This window comes from Dinoponera quadriceps, unplaced genomic scaffold (assembly GCF_001313825.1).
Source record: "Dinoponera quadriceps isolate SergipeBrazil2010 unplaced genomic scaffold, ASM131382v1 scaffold386, whole genome shotgun sequence".
Taxonomy (NCBI): Eukaryota; Metazoa; Arthropoda; class Insecta; order Hymenoptera; family Formicidae; genus Dinoponera; species Dinoponera quadriceps.
This window is the reverse complement of record NW_014554505.1, coordinates 659,101-675,291: the sequence shown is the minus strand read 5'-3', so window position 1 is coordinate 675,291 and position 16,191 is coordinate 659,101. Positions and strand designations below refer to the sequence as shown.

General features: G+C 37.0%; 5 protein-coding genes across 8 annotated transcripts in view; 2 read left to right on the top strand and 3 right to left on the bottom strand.

The window, feature by feature from the left end:
• Positions 1-38: 38 nt before the first annotated feature.
• Positions 39-4,474, bottom strand: LOC106751593 (merlin). Of its 2 annotated transcripts, XM_014632517.1 has the most exons (9): positions 4,376-4,474; positions 4,108-4,237; positions 3,816-4,021; positions 2,979-3,206; positions 2,616-2,825; positions 2,407-2,513; positions 1,690-1,819; positions 732-1,067; positions 140-514 (listed from the first exon to the last, which is right to left on the bottom strand). In XM_014632517.1, exons 1-9 carry the CDS (start codon positions 4,472-4,474, stop codon positions 140-142), a joined length of 1,821 nt encoding a protein of 606 aa, XP_014488003.1. The 2 variants fall into 2 exon arrangements, with proteins under 2 accessions (XP_014488002.1, XP_014488003.1); XM_014632516.1 differs by having other exon boundaries at positions 39-514; positions 2,407-2,825.
• A 1,095-nt stretch (positions 4,475-5,569) lies between these two features.
• Positions 5,570-6,736, top strand: LOC106751598 (transcription and mRNA export factor ENY2). Of its 2 annotated transcripts, none has more exons than XM_014632533.1 (2): positions 5,570-5,867; positions 6,150-6,736. In XM_014632533.1, the coding sequence occupies exons 1-2, from the start codon at positions 5,845-5,847 to the stop codon at positions 6,388-6,390; spliced, it is 264 nt and encodes an 87-aa protein (XP_014488019.1). In that variant the 5' UTR covers positions 5,570-5,844; the 3' UTR covers positions 6,391-6,736. The 2 variants fall into 2 exon arrangements, with proteins under 2 accessions (XP_014488019.1, XP_014488018.1); XM_014632532.1 differs by having other exon boundaries at positions 5,594-5,894.
• A 75-nt stretch (positions 6,737-6,811) lies between these two features.
• On the top strand, positions 6,812-9,111 carry LOC106751599 (NEDD8). The gene is made up of 4 exons (XM_014632534.1): positions 6,812-6,972; positions 7,054-7,071; positions 7,474-7,586; positions 8,120-9,111. Exons 1-4 carry the CDS (start codon positions 6,955-6,957, stop codon positions 8,223-8,225), a joined length of 255 nt encoding a protein of 84 aa, XP_014488020.1. The 5' UTR covers positions 6,812-6,954; the 3' UTR covers positions 8,226-9,111.
• An 830-nt stretch (positions 9,112-9,941) lies between these two features.
• LOC106751594 (protein bric-a-brac 2-like) overlaps positions 9,942-16,191 on the bottom strand; it is a 55,690-nt gene continuing 49,440 nt past the window's right edge. Inside the window, exon 6 of one of the 2 annotated variants that reach the window (XM_014632527.1) lies at positions 9,942-10,297. In XM_014632527.1, the coding sequence (XP_014488013.1) occupies positions 10,065-10,297 (233 nt within the window). In that variant the 3' untranslated portion in view covers positions 9,942-10,064. The remainder of the gene's footprint in view (positions 10,298-16,191) is intronic. The other variant, XM_014632528.1, reaches the window with a different exon arrangement.
• On the bottom strand, positions 11,370-15,575 carry LOC106751597. Its single transcript, XM_014632531.1, has 4 exons — positions 15,422-15,575; positions 12,602-12,867; positions 12,365-12,542; positions 11,370-12,292 (listed from the first exon to the last, which is right to left on the bottom strand). Exons 2-4 carry the CDS (start codon positions 12,848-12,850, stop codon positions 12,165-12,167), a joined length of 555 nt encoding a protein of 184 aa, XP_014488017.1. The 5' UTR covers positions 12,851-12,867; positions 15,422-15,575; the 3' UTR covers positions 11,370-12,164.

Here is a 16,191-nt window from a genome sequence, read left to right as displayed (position 1 = left end):
ACGCATAATTTTTGCACGATTTTCAAATTCGATTGAGAGAATTTTACTAGTACTTTATTCAACATTCAGAGAGGAGGGGATCCAATCGGCATTGCCGCCTCAAAGAAGTTCTTACGGAAGAATATTTCGCATACTTGTATTATAATTCCTCGAAGAAGGCGACTCTAGCTTTAGTAGAGCCGGATTTCACCTTCTTTAGCGTGCTATACTTGTTCTCACCGAGCCGAACCTGTTCTTCATGCAATTGGTCTAACTCACACTGCTTCTCGCCAACCTTCATAACTTCAATCTCAGTACGTAACTCTCTTAACTGTTCCTGCAGATGCTTACTCTTCTCCCAGTAATCGACTCTCTCCTTCTCGATTTCCAACGAGAGTTGGTCGACGTCTCCCTCGGCGATGAGATCGTAAGAGCGCAGGTCAGGCAAAGGTTCTGCATCGAGCTGAATATTTTGAAGATCCGCTTGTAGGTCCGATGGTAAAACTTGTGTCGAGGGAAACAAGTTCGACACAGGCTGCGGGCAAATTGAATAAATAATTTGTAAATCGGTAATGCGGCAGTTTACGTCATGCATGTACTAGTAAATCTCTTCATATTCGTTAAACAAAGAAACTGGACAACATCGAATAACAACTATCGCCTAGCGTTCGACATGTATAATACAAACAAAAGATTGAGTACGATAAGTAAAGATCATTTCATACTGAACAAATGAATAGATTTTTACTCACAGGTATGGTAGCACTATAAGCGTTTCTACTGAGGAACTCTAACAGCTTTTCCTTGGCTTCTTTCTCAGCGATTCTCGCACGTAATAATTCGTCCTTCAACTTCTCCGCTTCGACAGCTCTGCGCTCCGATTCTTGGACCAGTCTTTCTGTTAGTAATTCAGCCTCTCTAGTTTTTCGTTCCAAATGGACTTTCTCTTCTTCAGTCTTCATGTTGTTCAACCGTATACGAGTGATCTCTTGCTCGGCTTCCGACGCTTTCTGACTTAGAAGCATCGCCTCTTCCTCGGCTACGCGACTTTTCTCAGCTAAAAGATCTGCCGTTTCTTCAGATCTCCTCTACAAAACAGGAGATCAATTGCAATCTAGAGATATATAGTGTAAATATTTCCAAATATATTAAACTATATATTTATAATTAGTACACAACCGGTAGAATAGAGCCTTGACATCTAGTAGCACTGTAAGCTTTTCCAGTCACTCGCGTCGTGTTGATACATCACAGTGATTGATTATCAAAAGACACGCCAACCAAAAATAGCCACGCATATAAATGAAATTTTTATAAGATATTTGCAAAACATACTTCAAGGCGAGCTACAAATGTAATAAAACAATCTGTATTTATTTGAGATAACCTTGAAGATGTCTATCTATGATTTGGGTATTATCGGTATAGATACTGCCGTTCTCGAGTAATTTGAATTAATTAAAATACTGTCTTCGTTTATCCCGAATGTGTCTTACCAGCATAGATATTGTACGGCAAGTGCCGAGGTATAGAAGTTCAGATTTTTATTCTTTTTCAAAACTTTTTGTCGTTGACGAGTTCAACTCATGTTGTGCGAATATGTCGACACGACACGAGTAAAAAATCCTAGTAGTTACTATTATGATGATAGATGTCAAGGCTATTATTATATCGGTCTATATATATTATTCTTCGTTCATGATATCTTACAAGAGCTTCGTTAGCAAGTCGAATCTCTTCTTGGTACTGCAGAAGCCGCTGTTCCATTACAGCTTTTTCTCTTTCAGCCGCTTCTCTCAGCTGTTTCTCTCGCGCTAGTTTACTTCTTTCGACTTGCCTCCTGATAACGACACAAGAATTTTTAAACAACTTTCACACACATGCCTTGAAAGGATAAGATAAAAATATAATTTTGAATCAAACTGTACATCGAATGCCAAATCAGAGTACAATTTGTATCTTATCTACAAAGTACATGAAAATATGTATGTAATTTGTTCTTTCTCTCGTACATTAGGATCTGTTAATATCTACCTGACCATTTCTGTATAAATAAATATTAAATAGGTATTTACTGACCTTAGCACATAATAGGAACATGCCAAAATGTCAGTTCCTATAAAATTTGTGGAAGGAAGAGGAACACGTTTGTTAGAACTATAGTATTGGTTATGCAAGCGAAACATTACACAAGCTTTAATAGTAAATAATTAATTAATTATTTCAGGAAGCAATGCTTTATGTAATGTAAAATTAGTTGATATCGCTCGTTTAAAACTCAACTTATATACATACGCACACATTAAAAACTTTGCTGATATAGATTATTAATTAACGTAGAAATAACTCTGCATACCCGCACAGAACATTTGTATTATGACATGAAAGCATGACACGTTTTCACAAAAGTACGTGTATCTCACTTGCCTCTGTTTCTCTTCCTTGGCCTGCGCCTTCATCTGTTGAACCTCCATGGAGTCCGGTTTACGCCTCCTCATAAATAGATCATGGTTGCCAATACACAGGTCCAGGATCTTAACAAATAATACGTGAGCAGTTTTGTCACTATCATGTTCGTCCAACCCTAAAGCTATCAAACCCTTCACCCAGCCGCCAACATCTGACTGTTTCTTTACCAATTTGTTCATGCGAACTTTCTGCGAGAAGAACACGAAGTTCGGCGACGTTTTCTCCACGGGTTTGATTACAAACTTCTTGTCGTCGAAGCTGATGTGACGGATCTCCGACCATGTGAACGTGGTCTTCGGCGCTAGTTTGTTCTCCTTCTCATAAATATTTAATCCCAAGGCCGTGACTCCGAGCCAAAGATCCGTTTCCTTTTTATTCTGCAAACACAAGCCAAAGAGCTGTGGCGCCTTCCTCGACGGTATCCTTGCTTCGTACCAAGTAACGTGTGATAACGTAACGATCGACGTGAATTTATATTCAGATGTGAACGCACGACCGACTCGCCGCGTTCGAAATCTCTTCACACTTACACTAATAGGAAAATAGTTAACGCCGTACATATCGAGATCCTGGGCGATTTTAAGGTATTCCATTTCCGCCTCGTCCCTAGACATGCCACGATGATCAGCATACCAAATTTTTATCCTATCCTCCCACATCTCAGGAGTCATTTGGTACTGATCTATCACTCTCTGTGGAAGCAGATCTTCGCTGGCAAGCATTCCCGGACGATATGAAACTTCGTCATAATCGCCGTACTGAGCACCAAAATAAATATTAACATATTTTTCAGTGCAGATGCTGATCATAAGTCACTTAATTATGCTGATTCTATGCGGGAAGGTCTCGAGATATTTTTATAAAATTTCACTGATTCGAGGAATTTCTTAATCCAATATTTGCCAGGTAACATTTATATCTTGCAATATCTATCTTATTACAGGCGTTTTTCACCTTCATGTTTGTAAATGTTAAACGTTTGCTCTAACATGTTTTTGTAGAATATCCTCTACATCTGTAGAATAGTTAATAATAAGTATATTTGAGAAGCATGTGAAGACAAAGTGGAACAAGTCCAACATGTATTTGCTCTAAAAATAGAATCCTATTTAACAGGCATGTTACAGATTTTGGACTTGATCCATTTTTCATGTAAGCAATTTATATTTTTGGCCGAAATACAACTGCATGATTCAACAAATAAATGAAACCCAATATATAAATATGAACATCAAATGTATGGTTTTTGTACAATTTACTGCTTCGATTATGTCTGTTACACCTGCCATATGCAAAATAGATATACATCGTAGATCAATTCAATACTTAATAAATTATATTCTTTTAGCAGAAATAACAGAAGTCACCTTTGCCTGAACAGCATAGGAAGCTAGCAAAACAGAAGCCTCAGGTGGACAATAAATGTCCATGGACAGTATAGCCTGTTTCACTTGTAGGAAAAATAGATGTTGAGTAACCTCTTGCACAAGCTCTTCGGATACATCCTCAGGATAGAATTTGGCCAGAAACATAAAGGGTGTCGTCGGTTGTTGCGAAATACCTTGATCCTGGACTGGAAGCAGTTTAGCATCGTTAAAATAAACTCAACAGCTTTAGGAGATTCAATGTCAGGCGATGTCAACAGCCAACTGCACTTACCTTTCTTGTCTAGTTTCAGCCAGGAGATAAAGCCTTTGGCATCCTCGTACTGAAGCCCAAAGTACCATGTTTCTCTCAATCCTATTGTGCGACACACCAGATCGAACAGATCTCTGCCTGTCGACCTCCACTGCGGAATCGTATGGAATTCGTTAGAGCTCGCGAGATGACGTACAGAGAGTATTCCTCAATGTGTGACAAAAATTCTGCTCGCCGAGGGACGCCCAGTAGGAAAAGAATAAACACCGAGACAAGCGGTAGGACTAACCTCCAGGTTGAACTCGAGCTCCGCGTCCAAGGTGCAGACCTTCACGGGGAAGGATTTTCCCGACTTTTTCCTGCGGAACGGTGACATCTTACTTCTCATAATTATGTTCGCAACGGCATCGCGAAAGACACGTTGCAGCGATCGCTATCACGACACACACGGGCGTTATCGTGAAAAATCGGCAAATCGGCATCACAACTCGCGCCTAAAAACACCTCGACGCAGCGCCGACATTTTTGTGGTCCCGTCCGCGATGTGTGACGAACTCCGAAGAGAACGGGAAACCTTTTATTTATCCAACACCTATCGACGAAGCGACATAATCGCGAAACTCAGATCGGCCGGCACAGAGATCGCGTTCGTTCAAACGGTCGACATCTTCACTCGCACATGTTTCGCGCTATATCACGTCCTGCCTGACTCGCGAATTTCACACATGATCGAACATTTGATATTCTCGCGAGCGTAACCGACGTGCGCAAGTGTGTATACCTGCAGACGGTGATTCGTTCCCACCCCTACACGTGCACGTGTGACACACTATCGACAGGTTCCACTTAACGCTCGCAACGATCGCGAGCATCATTCTATCCTTGTTTCTCTTGAATATTAAACAAAGATGGATGGATGCTCGTGATCGTTGCGAGCGTTAAGTGGAATCCACCTATTATACACTAATATATATAGTCACGCAAATTCCAACAGGGTCGCTGCATTTGCCGTTGAGCCGTACTACGATTTCGACTTTTCGCATCAGACAGTGGCGGCATCTAGCGAAGATTTTGGAACCAATGAACAACGTCCAACGGCACGACGGGTTTGTTCTTTTTAAATGCAATCGGTCACAGGACGGCTGCAACAGTTTTTTTTTTTTACATGCTTCGGAACACAAGAAATATGACGAAGCGTATCTATAATTCACGAACATACGCAATAGATAGTCAGACAGCTGTGAAAATTATATAACATATGTAATTCGAAGCGCCGTATAGACCGATCATATTATTTCTTTCAGCACTTTAAAGCGTTTGCAGTTGCAAGTGGATTGTACTCGAAGACGCTTATCGCGCAGAAGTGCGTTCAGAAATTCTACTCGGCGAGTAGAGTAGCTTTTAATTGACCAATCAAGATAGAAAGAGCAAACATTTCTTTATTATAATTGGTTAAAAAATTCTACTCCAGTAGGATTTCTGAACCCACCCCAGCAAGAAACGACGCGATAACCAATCAACGTGCCGTTTTCCCATAAGAATTAAACGTATATTGACTTCTAGCCACGCGGCGTTTGCGCACACTTCGTGCAGAAAGTGCAACCAGAAAAACAATCTCATGACTTACGTTGAATTGCTGTCTTTATTGGATCCTACGAAAAAAAGAAGTCGCTACTTTAACATACAGGTTAAGAGGAAAATAAATAACATAGAGAATAGAAGAGATAAAAAGTAAAAGCGACATAATTAAAATTATCAATGAAGACTGCTCCGCATCAAAGGTTAGTTATGGTTGGTGATCGCGACGGGTAAGTGAACTAGTTGATTGTTTACATCCTATGCTGGTCCCGGAAAAATCAATTAGCTGTAGAGAAGCAAGTTTTTTTTAATCGTATAAATTCGGTATTCTGTATTATGTTATGTTATATTACAGCTAGGATTTTAATTTAGAAAAACAAAACTTGCTAACTGAATTTAATTAAAATAGAATTCCAGATAATTGTAATTATTGATTGTAACATACAATACATATATATTGGTATGTCTTGAGAAAATATTTTCAGGCTGAAAGAATTGCTGAGACGTAGATTAGTTGAGTGCGGATGGCGAGATCAAGTGAAGCTGATATCGAAGGAGCTAATAAAGGAACATGGTCATGATATCACTTACGAGATGCTGTTGTCCACAGTCACAACCAAGGCTCGCGCACTTGTACCAGATTCAGTTAAGAAGGAACTACTGCAGAAAATCAGGAATCAACTGATAGCTCAGGAGGAGAAACTAAAGATTGTGTCGGATCGTTGAGAACCATTTAAATCTCGCAGTTTGGATTGCTTCCTCATGTATAAATATTTTGTGTTACAATAACCTTTTGTAAATTATATAACATGATTTTTCAATAGAAATGTACTCGTATATGACACTCATTGTAAATATTATGTTAAATCACACATGATAATCATCGCATCTAATTAGATGGACAATTTTCTATGCAGCTGAATGTGATGTACTGATAGCTGGTTCAGATATATTTTTAAGAAGTGTATAAGAAGAAATATATAGTGATATGAAAATTAAATATAGCAACTTAATTCACAACGTTGGATTAACCATATATAATACCGCATTGAAATAAATGTACGTCAACTGACATCTGAGATTTTATTAATAACACTTATTACCGGCAGAGGGCGATACTCCGCGGTAAAACGACGAATTTAAGTTAGGTTAGGTAGGTTGTTCGTGGATAGTCACAGCAACACTTTACCGTTCGTTTGACTTTTCACCCACCTAAATCTTTTGAGGTGTCGGCAATTTCGACTGGTGACAGTACTGCGGGAACTTAGAGCAACGCTTAATTGCTGAAAAATGTTGATAAAAGTGAAGGTAATTATGCTTATCCGACTGTACCGGTCCCTCAAAGTAGCGGTCGATTTGCCATAATACTAATTCCAACCTTGTTTTCAGACCCTCACTGGAAAAGAGGCAAGTTCTGCACGAATTAAAAACCAACGTAGCAAACAATCTTACAAAATCAACTAACGTGATCGTTGTGCAATCAGCAACAATTCTGCTAATCGTTTTATTACAAGGGCTGACTCAGCTTCGTCCCTTTGCTTGACAGAAAACGACCAGAGTTTCACTTGAAAGCGATATATTTCTCTTCGGATTATTCGTAAATTCAAATCGCATTTTGACAGCTTCTTCCTAAATAGACACGTCCATTCTAGATTTTATTTTAATTCATTCTTTTTCTCTGAATATATCAATACAATATCTTAATAAATTGATAGGTATGTCGTTCGAGTTTGAAAACAATATCTACAATTAAACAATTGTGTATTATACTCATTTCTTACTTCAATTAATCACACATGGCCTTTCCAGATCGAAATAGACATAGAACCCACGGATAAAGTAGAGAGAATCAAAGAAAGAGTGGAGGAAAAGGAAGGGATACCACCGCAACAGCAGCGATTAATATTCTCTGGCAAACAGATGTAGGTATAAATATTATTGTAATTTCACTGTGTGATGAGCAATGTTGTAGTATTATTTGTTAACATTATGTGAATCAGACATTTCCTTGAGCATGCATAACACAATGTTAAACGTCTTAATTTTACCGTGCATTCATCTTCGCATTAAACTCTTTTAAGCGTGGTGTTATATATAGGGCTATGTTACAACTGACGCGATAAAGACGCAGTTTTCTCCTGAAATCTTGAGATATATGTATATTCTGTGCCTCATCATGGCACTAATCTTAGCGATAAGAAGAATGTACTTGGGAAATTAATTTTCTACTGTCATCATAGGACCAGAATCAAATAATGCATTCCTTTCGATTCCTTTGCTTCAGTTTCTTCAATCAAGTATCACTTTCAGTGCACATCATACAAAATACATTGCTCATCTGCTTTAAAGAAAAAGTTAGGCAAATCAGCAATAAGAACCAGAAAGAAAAGTGGAATATGTTCTTTTTCTCTGATAATTGTTACATCTAGACGTGAGAATTGGGCCTCCCTTTCAGGAACGATGAAAAAACTGCGCAGGATTATAAGGTACAGGGCGGGTCGGTGCTGCATTTGGTACTTGCGCTGAGGGGAGGCTGCAAATACGACATTCCTCTTCTGTAAAACGAGCCCATACTAAGAAATCGTCCAATCAGCAAGACGACAAGACGCAGAATCACCACGTGTCAGTAACGGTCATCAGTATGCTCATCTGCGCTCGCAAAGAGGACACAGTCCTCGCCATATAACGTGGTTACAGCTACAGCTTTACAACCTAAATAAATATTTAATAAACTAATTTAGTGTCGTGAACGCGACGGGGTGTTTCTATTTAAAGCGATTTTACAATGAACGGTAGCGCGTATTCGGTTCTCGTTATTTTCTCGTTATCAATCTTTCGCATTGCGCGCTAGGTGTTACAATGTTGTAAGTTACAAATTACGAATTACAATGTTGTAAATATACCGATTATAAGATGACTTTGAGCCGTAAGATTGAGCTGGCGTTCGAACTTGTGAGCTATGTATTGTTGATAAAGATCTAATGTAACAATAAATATAAATATCAAAGGGTTTTTTTGTCAGGCAATAAATGCGAAAAATCAAGCCACAATAAAGCATTGTCGACTGCTGTTTTTTTTTATTAATTTCTAAATCTTATAATAATTTTGCAGAAAAGTCGCGATTGCTTTTCGTTAGAAAAGGGAACAACCACGTAAAATCTATAACCTGAATTTTGTAGCATCAAATAAATAATTACTTTCTACGATTTTTAAATATTTATTTCGTCTCATGCGTAATTGATATATTAGAGAATTGCCAGCCGACTACGACTGTCCCGTTTTTCCTCTATCTTCGTGATAATTACAAGTCTTACATTTTATCGTCTCTCTCGTTCTATAAATAAGCAGCTTTAACTGTAAAAACAGAGTATTCCTCGCCAACGTCGTTTCTCCCGTAGATCTTGCGTTGTCGAGATCAACGACAATAAAAATATAGCCGCAAAATTACACTTTTTAATTTAAATTACATCTTCGAACTCTACTCGAAATTTGAGATTTGACTGCCGAGACTTCCCAACCACAAGGAACGATATTTCCTCGCGAGGGGCGCCGACTTGACGCGTATTAAGATCCTCATCGTGAACTAAAACAAGGAGGCACTCTATACATAGCGACAGAAGAGCGAAGCGCTTAATAACGATGCTAATGAAATCACCTCTGATGCATACGCTGATATAATAATAATAATAATAATAATAATAATTGTATTGAGAGATGCAGGATGAAGCGCAGGACGAATTCGCGGCCGGAGAATGCTGATGCGGAAGCGTCATCCGACGTTCTACGCGTTTGAAACGAAGACGCGAGTCTTCAACACGTCAGATCCTACCGAGTGGACGGTAATTAGTACAAGGAACGCGATCATCGAACGAAGATAAAATCCTGGGACAAAATGTTTACATATAATCATATAAAATTATATATAATTATATATATGTGATTTATATATGAATTTTGTCTCTATGTGAGCACGCATATAATTATATATAATTATGTATGCTCACACATACATAATTCTACATAATTATACATAATTATATATGGGCATATAGGGGCAAAATTCATAATCATTTTTTTCCCAGGAACCGAAGACCAAACAACGGGACGAGTTCTCGCGTTAGCAGCAGAAAGATGTACCGGGTAGGATTTAACGTGCGAAGACGAAGATCCAGTTAGCCACGTGACGGCGTTGAAGGAACTAAAGGGAATCCTAAGTGTGCAGGGGAAGGGAGGGGGGAGGGAAAGGGAGGAACGAGTATTTTTATATATAAATATATATAATATAATATATAGGAACGTAGTGATGCACCGCAAAAAAAAAAGAGAGAGAAAAGAAACAAGACCATTACGGCCGCGTGTCCGACACGCGACGCCACGACTGCCCGACGATTTCCCGACGTTCAGTTCCTGTGGTATCTGCTGTTGTGCGTCGCCCGGCTCCACTTGGTCTTGAAGACGCGCTGGCAGATGTTGCAGTACGCCGCGGAATTGGGCGAGTCCTCGTGCTTGGACGTGATGTGCCGCAGAAGCGCGTGCTGCGTGGTGAACGTGACGCCGCACTTGTCGCAGTACGACGTCGGCGTATGGCCGCTTCTGGCCACCGGCGGCGTGCCACCCGTCATCTTCGACGGCTCTACAAATGCATTCCTCGGTTTTTACCTAGACGGGGAGGGCTTCCGGAGGGAGTGAGCCGGCGCCGTACGCGTTTTTGCACGCTACGGGACGTGCAACGAGAGACACCGCGCCGATACGCACATCGCGGCCGGTGTCGGTGAGGTGTCGCGCGATCAGAGCACTCCGCATATACATTGACACACCAAGGACCGCTGTTCTTTCTTTAAACACTTCCTCCGGGGCGGGTGAAGTTTGAAAATGGGTGGACAAAATTTCGAACGGGCTTCGTCTCGACACATCGCCAACCGTACATTTTGCAAACGCGGTACGTGTTAACATATCCTGACCTGAATTTTCACGCATCCCCGCAACGTAGGAGTCAGTGTAACAAAATCTTTATATAATCATATAAAATTATATATAATTATATATGTATGATTTATATATGAATTTTGTTTCTATATATGGGTATATATATAATTATATATATAATTATATATAATTATATATATATAATTATATATAATATTATCATACATATATAATTATATATAATTATATATGTTCACACGAAATAAAAATTCTGTTGAGTGAAAAAAAGAAAGAATAATTTGATTTAATTAAATGTAATTTAAGAAAATCTACAAATAAAAGTAATAATTTTTCCCCGGAATCGTCGAAAGTTTAGGTCGACCAACGATCACACAGAGAAGAGGGTAGATCTACCCTCGGTCAATTGGCGATGTGTTAATTGAAATTTGAAATCTGTTGACATGAATATTCGCACACGATCCGTAATGCGTTTCAACGCGTTCGTTACCGATATTCGTGTGGAAAACCATTCACCATAGGAAAACCATTCACCTATATATCCTTTTTTGTGTAAAACAGATTTAACTTTTTATGTGGATGTAGAATAAAAAATTACCACCGTCGGACATGTATACGACGCCGGTTTCTCGTAAGATTCGGCGCGTTACACACGTGTGACGCGTGGCAGCGTGTTAGAGATTATTTATATATTATACACACAATATAGTATAATTGAATATATAATACAATAAAATTTATACTGTACAATAATGATTGGAAGTTGCAGAAAAAGAGAGGAGAATGAAGCTTTAGCCTATATAGGTTTTTGACCTATATCGGCTCATTACCGGTTGCTAAAGTTCAAGTATTGACGTGGTAGTGGAAACACTATTGGCGCAACACTGACGCAGCATTAGATGATAACGTGCGGCCGATACTGGCGCAGCATAGGATTACGATGGAGTAACCAAGCCTCAAAATGGCAAATAATGATGGCACAGCGATGATACATTATCAATATCAACGTCATAAGATAATCAAATCGAAATTACGCTATTACTAACAGCGAATTCGATCATTCGCATTACACCGGATTAATGCAGGCTGAAGACTGCTACACACATGAAGCGGTTATTTAAATAGAAAAATATGTGAATATTTTAAATGATTAAACATCTAATAATAATATTGTTTTTTATAATTTTATAATCAAAGTGCTTCATGTTACGCAATTCGGATAGATTGTGGGCAACGGCCTTTAGTGCGCACTAATCTGGTGTAGCGCAAGTGATTGACTCGCCACAAGATACTTGACACTGGTAACATTAACTTGAATTATAAATCATCCTTAGATGAATAACTGAACAGGCATGTGCTCGTGCATATGTGATAGTTTATTAATGTAATAAACACACAATATATAACATATAGCACATAGTATACGATAATAGCACAGAGTCATAGGTCCATATTCTGAGCTCATTTTTATCGATAAAAGTGCCTTAAATGTGGCTCTTCAGCCAGTCAAGTTCCCACGCAACTTTCAAGGACATTTATCGATAAAAGTAACTTCATTACTCCGCTGAACGTATTCGTTGCTTACGTCCCCCTTCACGGTCGGCAGCTCCGGTCATCCACCGGCTTAAAATAGTTGAAAATTTTTTATATTCGTCGGTGTGACCGAACTTTTCCATTAATATGTCTGCAACACATATTTCTGTGTTAAATATCAATATTCACAGTAATGTCATGAAGATTTAAATAATATTAGTACCATTCAAACACGCGTAAGTTTGTGTTTTACTAAAGTCGAGTTTGCCGCAACGATTGCTCTGCCTTCCAAATGCAGAATATCTTATTTCCACCGCTTTGGACATTGTAGCCGTCATTACTTTCTTTACGCAACTTTTAAGGAATGTCTCCCCGCACACTAATATCCGGTAGAACTCTTTCTGTAAATACAAATAAGTCGTATCGCGCGTATAAAGTAATATTATCTCAATATAATTACCAAAGCTCTTTTCTTCTCTTGACAAGTTGCAACTGCCTCCTCAAAAGTAATGAAATCTTCCATTGTTTGCAAAGGCAACGCTACTCCCAAATCTTCCTTGCAATTGGTGATATTTTCCTTAGGCATTTTTGTAATATGATTCGATATTATGGTGTTCTTGAGATCATTAATTTTTTTGTCCATGTCGTATAATATGCTTCTCTTAGCAGACTTTATAGCTGCTAAAATTGCACCACATTTCTCGTCCATGTACTCCCTCAGAGGTCCTAAAAAATGTTTTTATTTTTAATTAATAAATTTGTAATACCTTAGAGTTCTTAATCAATTACGACTATATTTCTGAAAGAGTCCACCTACTGATTCCCACGAAATTTAATGAAAATATCATATATTCAATTTAAAAACATGATCAATGATTAATCTACTTACCTCTTATGAAACATTTCTAAGATAACTTTGTTAGTACATTTCTAACGCGTTACACCAGCACCAATTTAACGATACCACTTTACCGCTGCTAATAATAGTTATACCGCATTAATAACTATATGTACATTATGTATATACAGTTTTTAATGCAGCGTCATTATGAGGAACAAATTAATTATATGTTAGGACATAATATGTTGAGCATAATATGTGAAGAATATGTTCAGAAATAATATATGTGTAGAGAATATAGATGGCCAATATTATATTTCTTTTTTTCGTTTTTGTAATTTAAAGTTATATATTTTAGTTCTTTACCCGAATATATCTAAAATGTTAATTATATGTGCAATAAAAAAATAAAGTATTTTGCTTACATTAACATGTAATAAAATACATTTAGATTGTACATCTTTCATAAAAGCAATTTCTTTTGATTTCATGAATTTACTGCCAACGATTATTTCAACGTTTTTAAGTGATATGAGATAATTAAATGTTTCGCATGGATCGCCGGTTCATATCCCAATATACATAAATCTTACGTATCCTCGGTATGTATTTTTTAATTAATATTTCATCGATCTTAAAAATTTTATTATTTCATAATTTAACAACATTGTCGGGATGGACATGTTTTAATATAAAATTCCTAATGTTAATATTGGATACAAAAATATATTCCTCCTCTTTGTAAACAATAATATACCGTTTTGTTTGTGTAGAATACGACGTTACAAATAAAAGTAAGAAATGTCTACAATAACGTTTTGGAAGTTTTATAGTCAATAAAACAAGTTGTACATACAATATCTGAGGATGAACTGAAGGATGTTAAATATAAGATGTAATTATAAATACCGGTCCAAATGTACGACGAGTGACATCCGACTCCGACATACGACGTAATGTAGAACGAGCCTAATGCGGCATAACTATTGTTAGCAACAGTAAAATGGTGCCATTAAACCGATGCTGATTTAACACGTTAGAAGTGTACGAACAAAGTTATCCGAGGCCTACTTCTCAAGAGGTAGAGTGACTATTGATACTCATATTTTTAAGTTGAATATATTATATATATTCATATGAGTATATTTTCATGAAATTTCATGAAAATGAGAAGATAGATCTTTTCGGAAATACAATTGTGATTTATTACGAACTGTAAGGAATTACAAATTCATTAAATAAAAATTGTTCAAGATCTCTGAAGAAGGATAAACGACACATGTAATGGAATTTTAGCAGTTATAAATTCTGCTAAAAGAAGCATTTAATATATATAATTTAGATAAAAAATTAGTAATTTCAAGAATATCACAAAGCAAATCGTATTGGAAAAATGCCCAAAGGAAATATCGCCAATTGCAAGAAAAATTAGGGAGTAGCATGCAATAGCATGCAAAACTTATGCAAACGATGGAAGATTTCTTTACTTTTAGAGAGGTAATTGAGGCTTCTCAAGAAAAAAAAGCTGTGGTAATAAATGACATCATATTATTTTATATGCATACGATTCAACTTTATTTATATTTATAGAAAAATGTCAAGCAAATATTAGTGTGTGGGAAGACACTTCTTAGAAGTTGCGTGAAAAATAATGATGCTACAATGTCGAAAGCGGTGAAAATAAAATATTATTTTTAGAAGGCAGAATGATTATTGCGGGAAATTCGACTTCAATAAAACACAAACTTATCTGAATGATCAGTATTATTTCAATCTTTATGACATTACCGTGAAAATTGACATTTAAGACAGAAATATGTGTTGCAAACATATTAATGGAAAACTTTGGCTATATAGACAAATATAAAAAAATTTGTAATTATTTTAAGTCGTTGGGTGATCGGAACTGCTGATCGTAGGAAAAGAAGGTTGGAAACAGCGAACACGTTAAAATAAAACTTTATGCTGTATACATTTTCTTTTCACGCACGTTGTGTTGTTTCTTATGAAGTATTAAATTTTCAATAGCTTGGCTTACTTTTTATCGGCAGGATAACTTGACACTTACGTACGGCGAAAAAGAGGAAAATAGAAAAAAGGGAAAGCAGAACAAAATTTTTAAAATATCCTATATAATATATTGCGGTTGCAACTAAAACAAAAAGAGTCAAGATTCTAAAGATGTACAATCGATAATAAAAAAAAAGAAAATATAAGCAGACAAAAGTCTAACGTTAAAGTAAATATAAGCAATTTTTTTCTTTTATTCCTTATACAAACATATGAGAAACAGAAAATTATAGAATTAAACGTTTCGGGTATTATATTTTGGGCCATCTATAATAATTAATATTAATACATATACACACGCACACACACACACACACACATATATATATTGCATTATTATTTGCCATTCTTGAGGCCTGGTTATCCCACCGTAATCCTATGCTGCACCAATATTGTTTGCTAACGTTGTTGAACCTGTGTTGTTAGCTGGTATTAGCCCGAACTTATCCGACGCTGCGCCAATGCTGGGCCAATAATGCTATCAGTATTGCACCACTACTGCAACTCTGGCAACCAGTAGTGGATATCTATATGAGAGCTAGACTACTTACTCCTTTGTATGCGAGCAGAAAATGGACGCCAGAAATTATGTATTACGTCATGCGTGGAGTAGAGGATATCTATATTTTATTGGTTGAATCTATATAAGCCGATGCCTATATGTGTCTACAGACACATACATGACATTTAACACATTAACTGCCATGTGAGTTATATTTAACTCACCCCAGTTTTAAACCCGGAGCCTTGTGAAGTGTACACAACTCATACGTCACTTTGCCTTGAGTGCCTCGTGGTGCACAGGCAACTCATGCTACCAAGAAATAACATACATATTTTTTGAAGATTGGCCTCATAGAAAAAACCCTGCAGATGGTTCGTGAAAATCTTATTTACCGATGACGTTATTGTTAAATTAATACTGGCAATTTAAAAACGTGGATCAAATTAATAGAAGTTAATTAATTTATTTTCTATTTATTTTAACCTTTAAATTTCACTAAATCTAACATGTAAACAAAAACACTTCCTTTATGAACTGTTTCCAAGTTTTCCCATTACGTTTTACTTTACAAAAGGTCAAGTTTTTATTTTATTTTTTCACTGATGTATGTTTTAGGAAAAAGCATTCTACACAA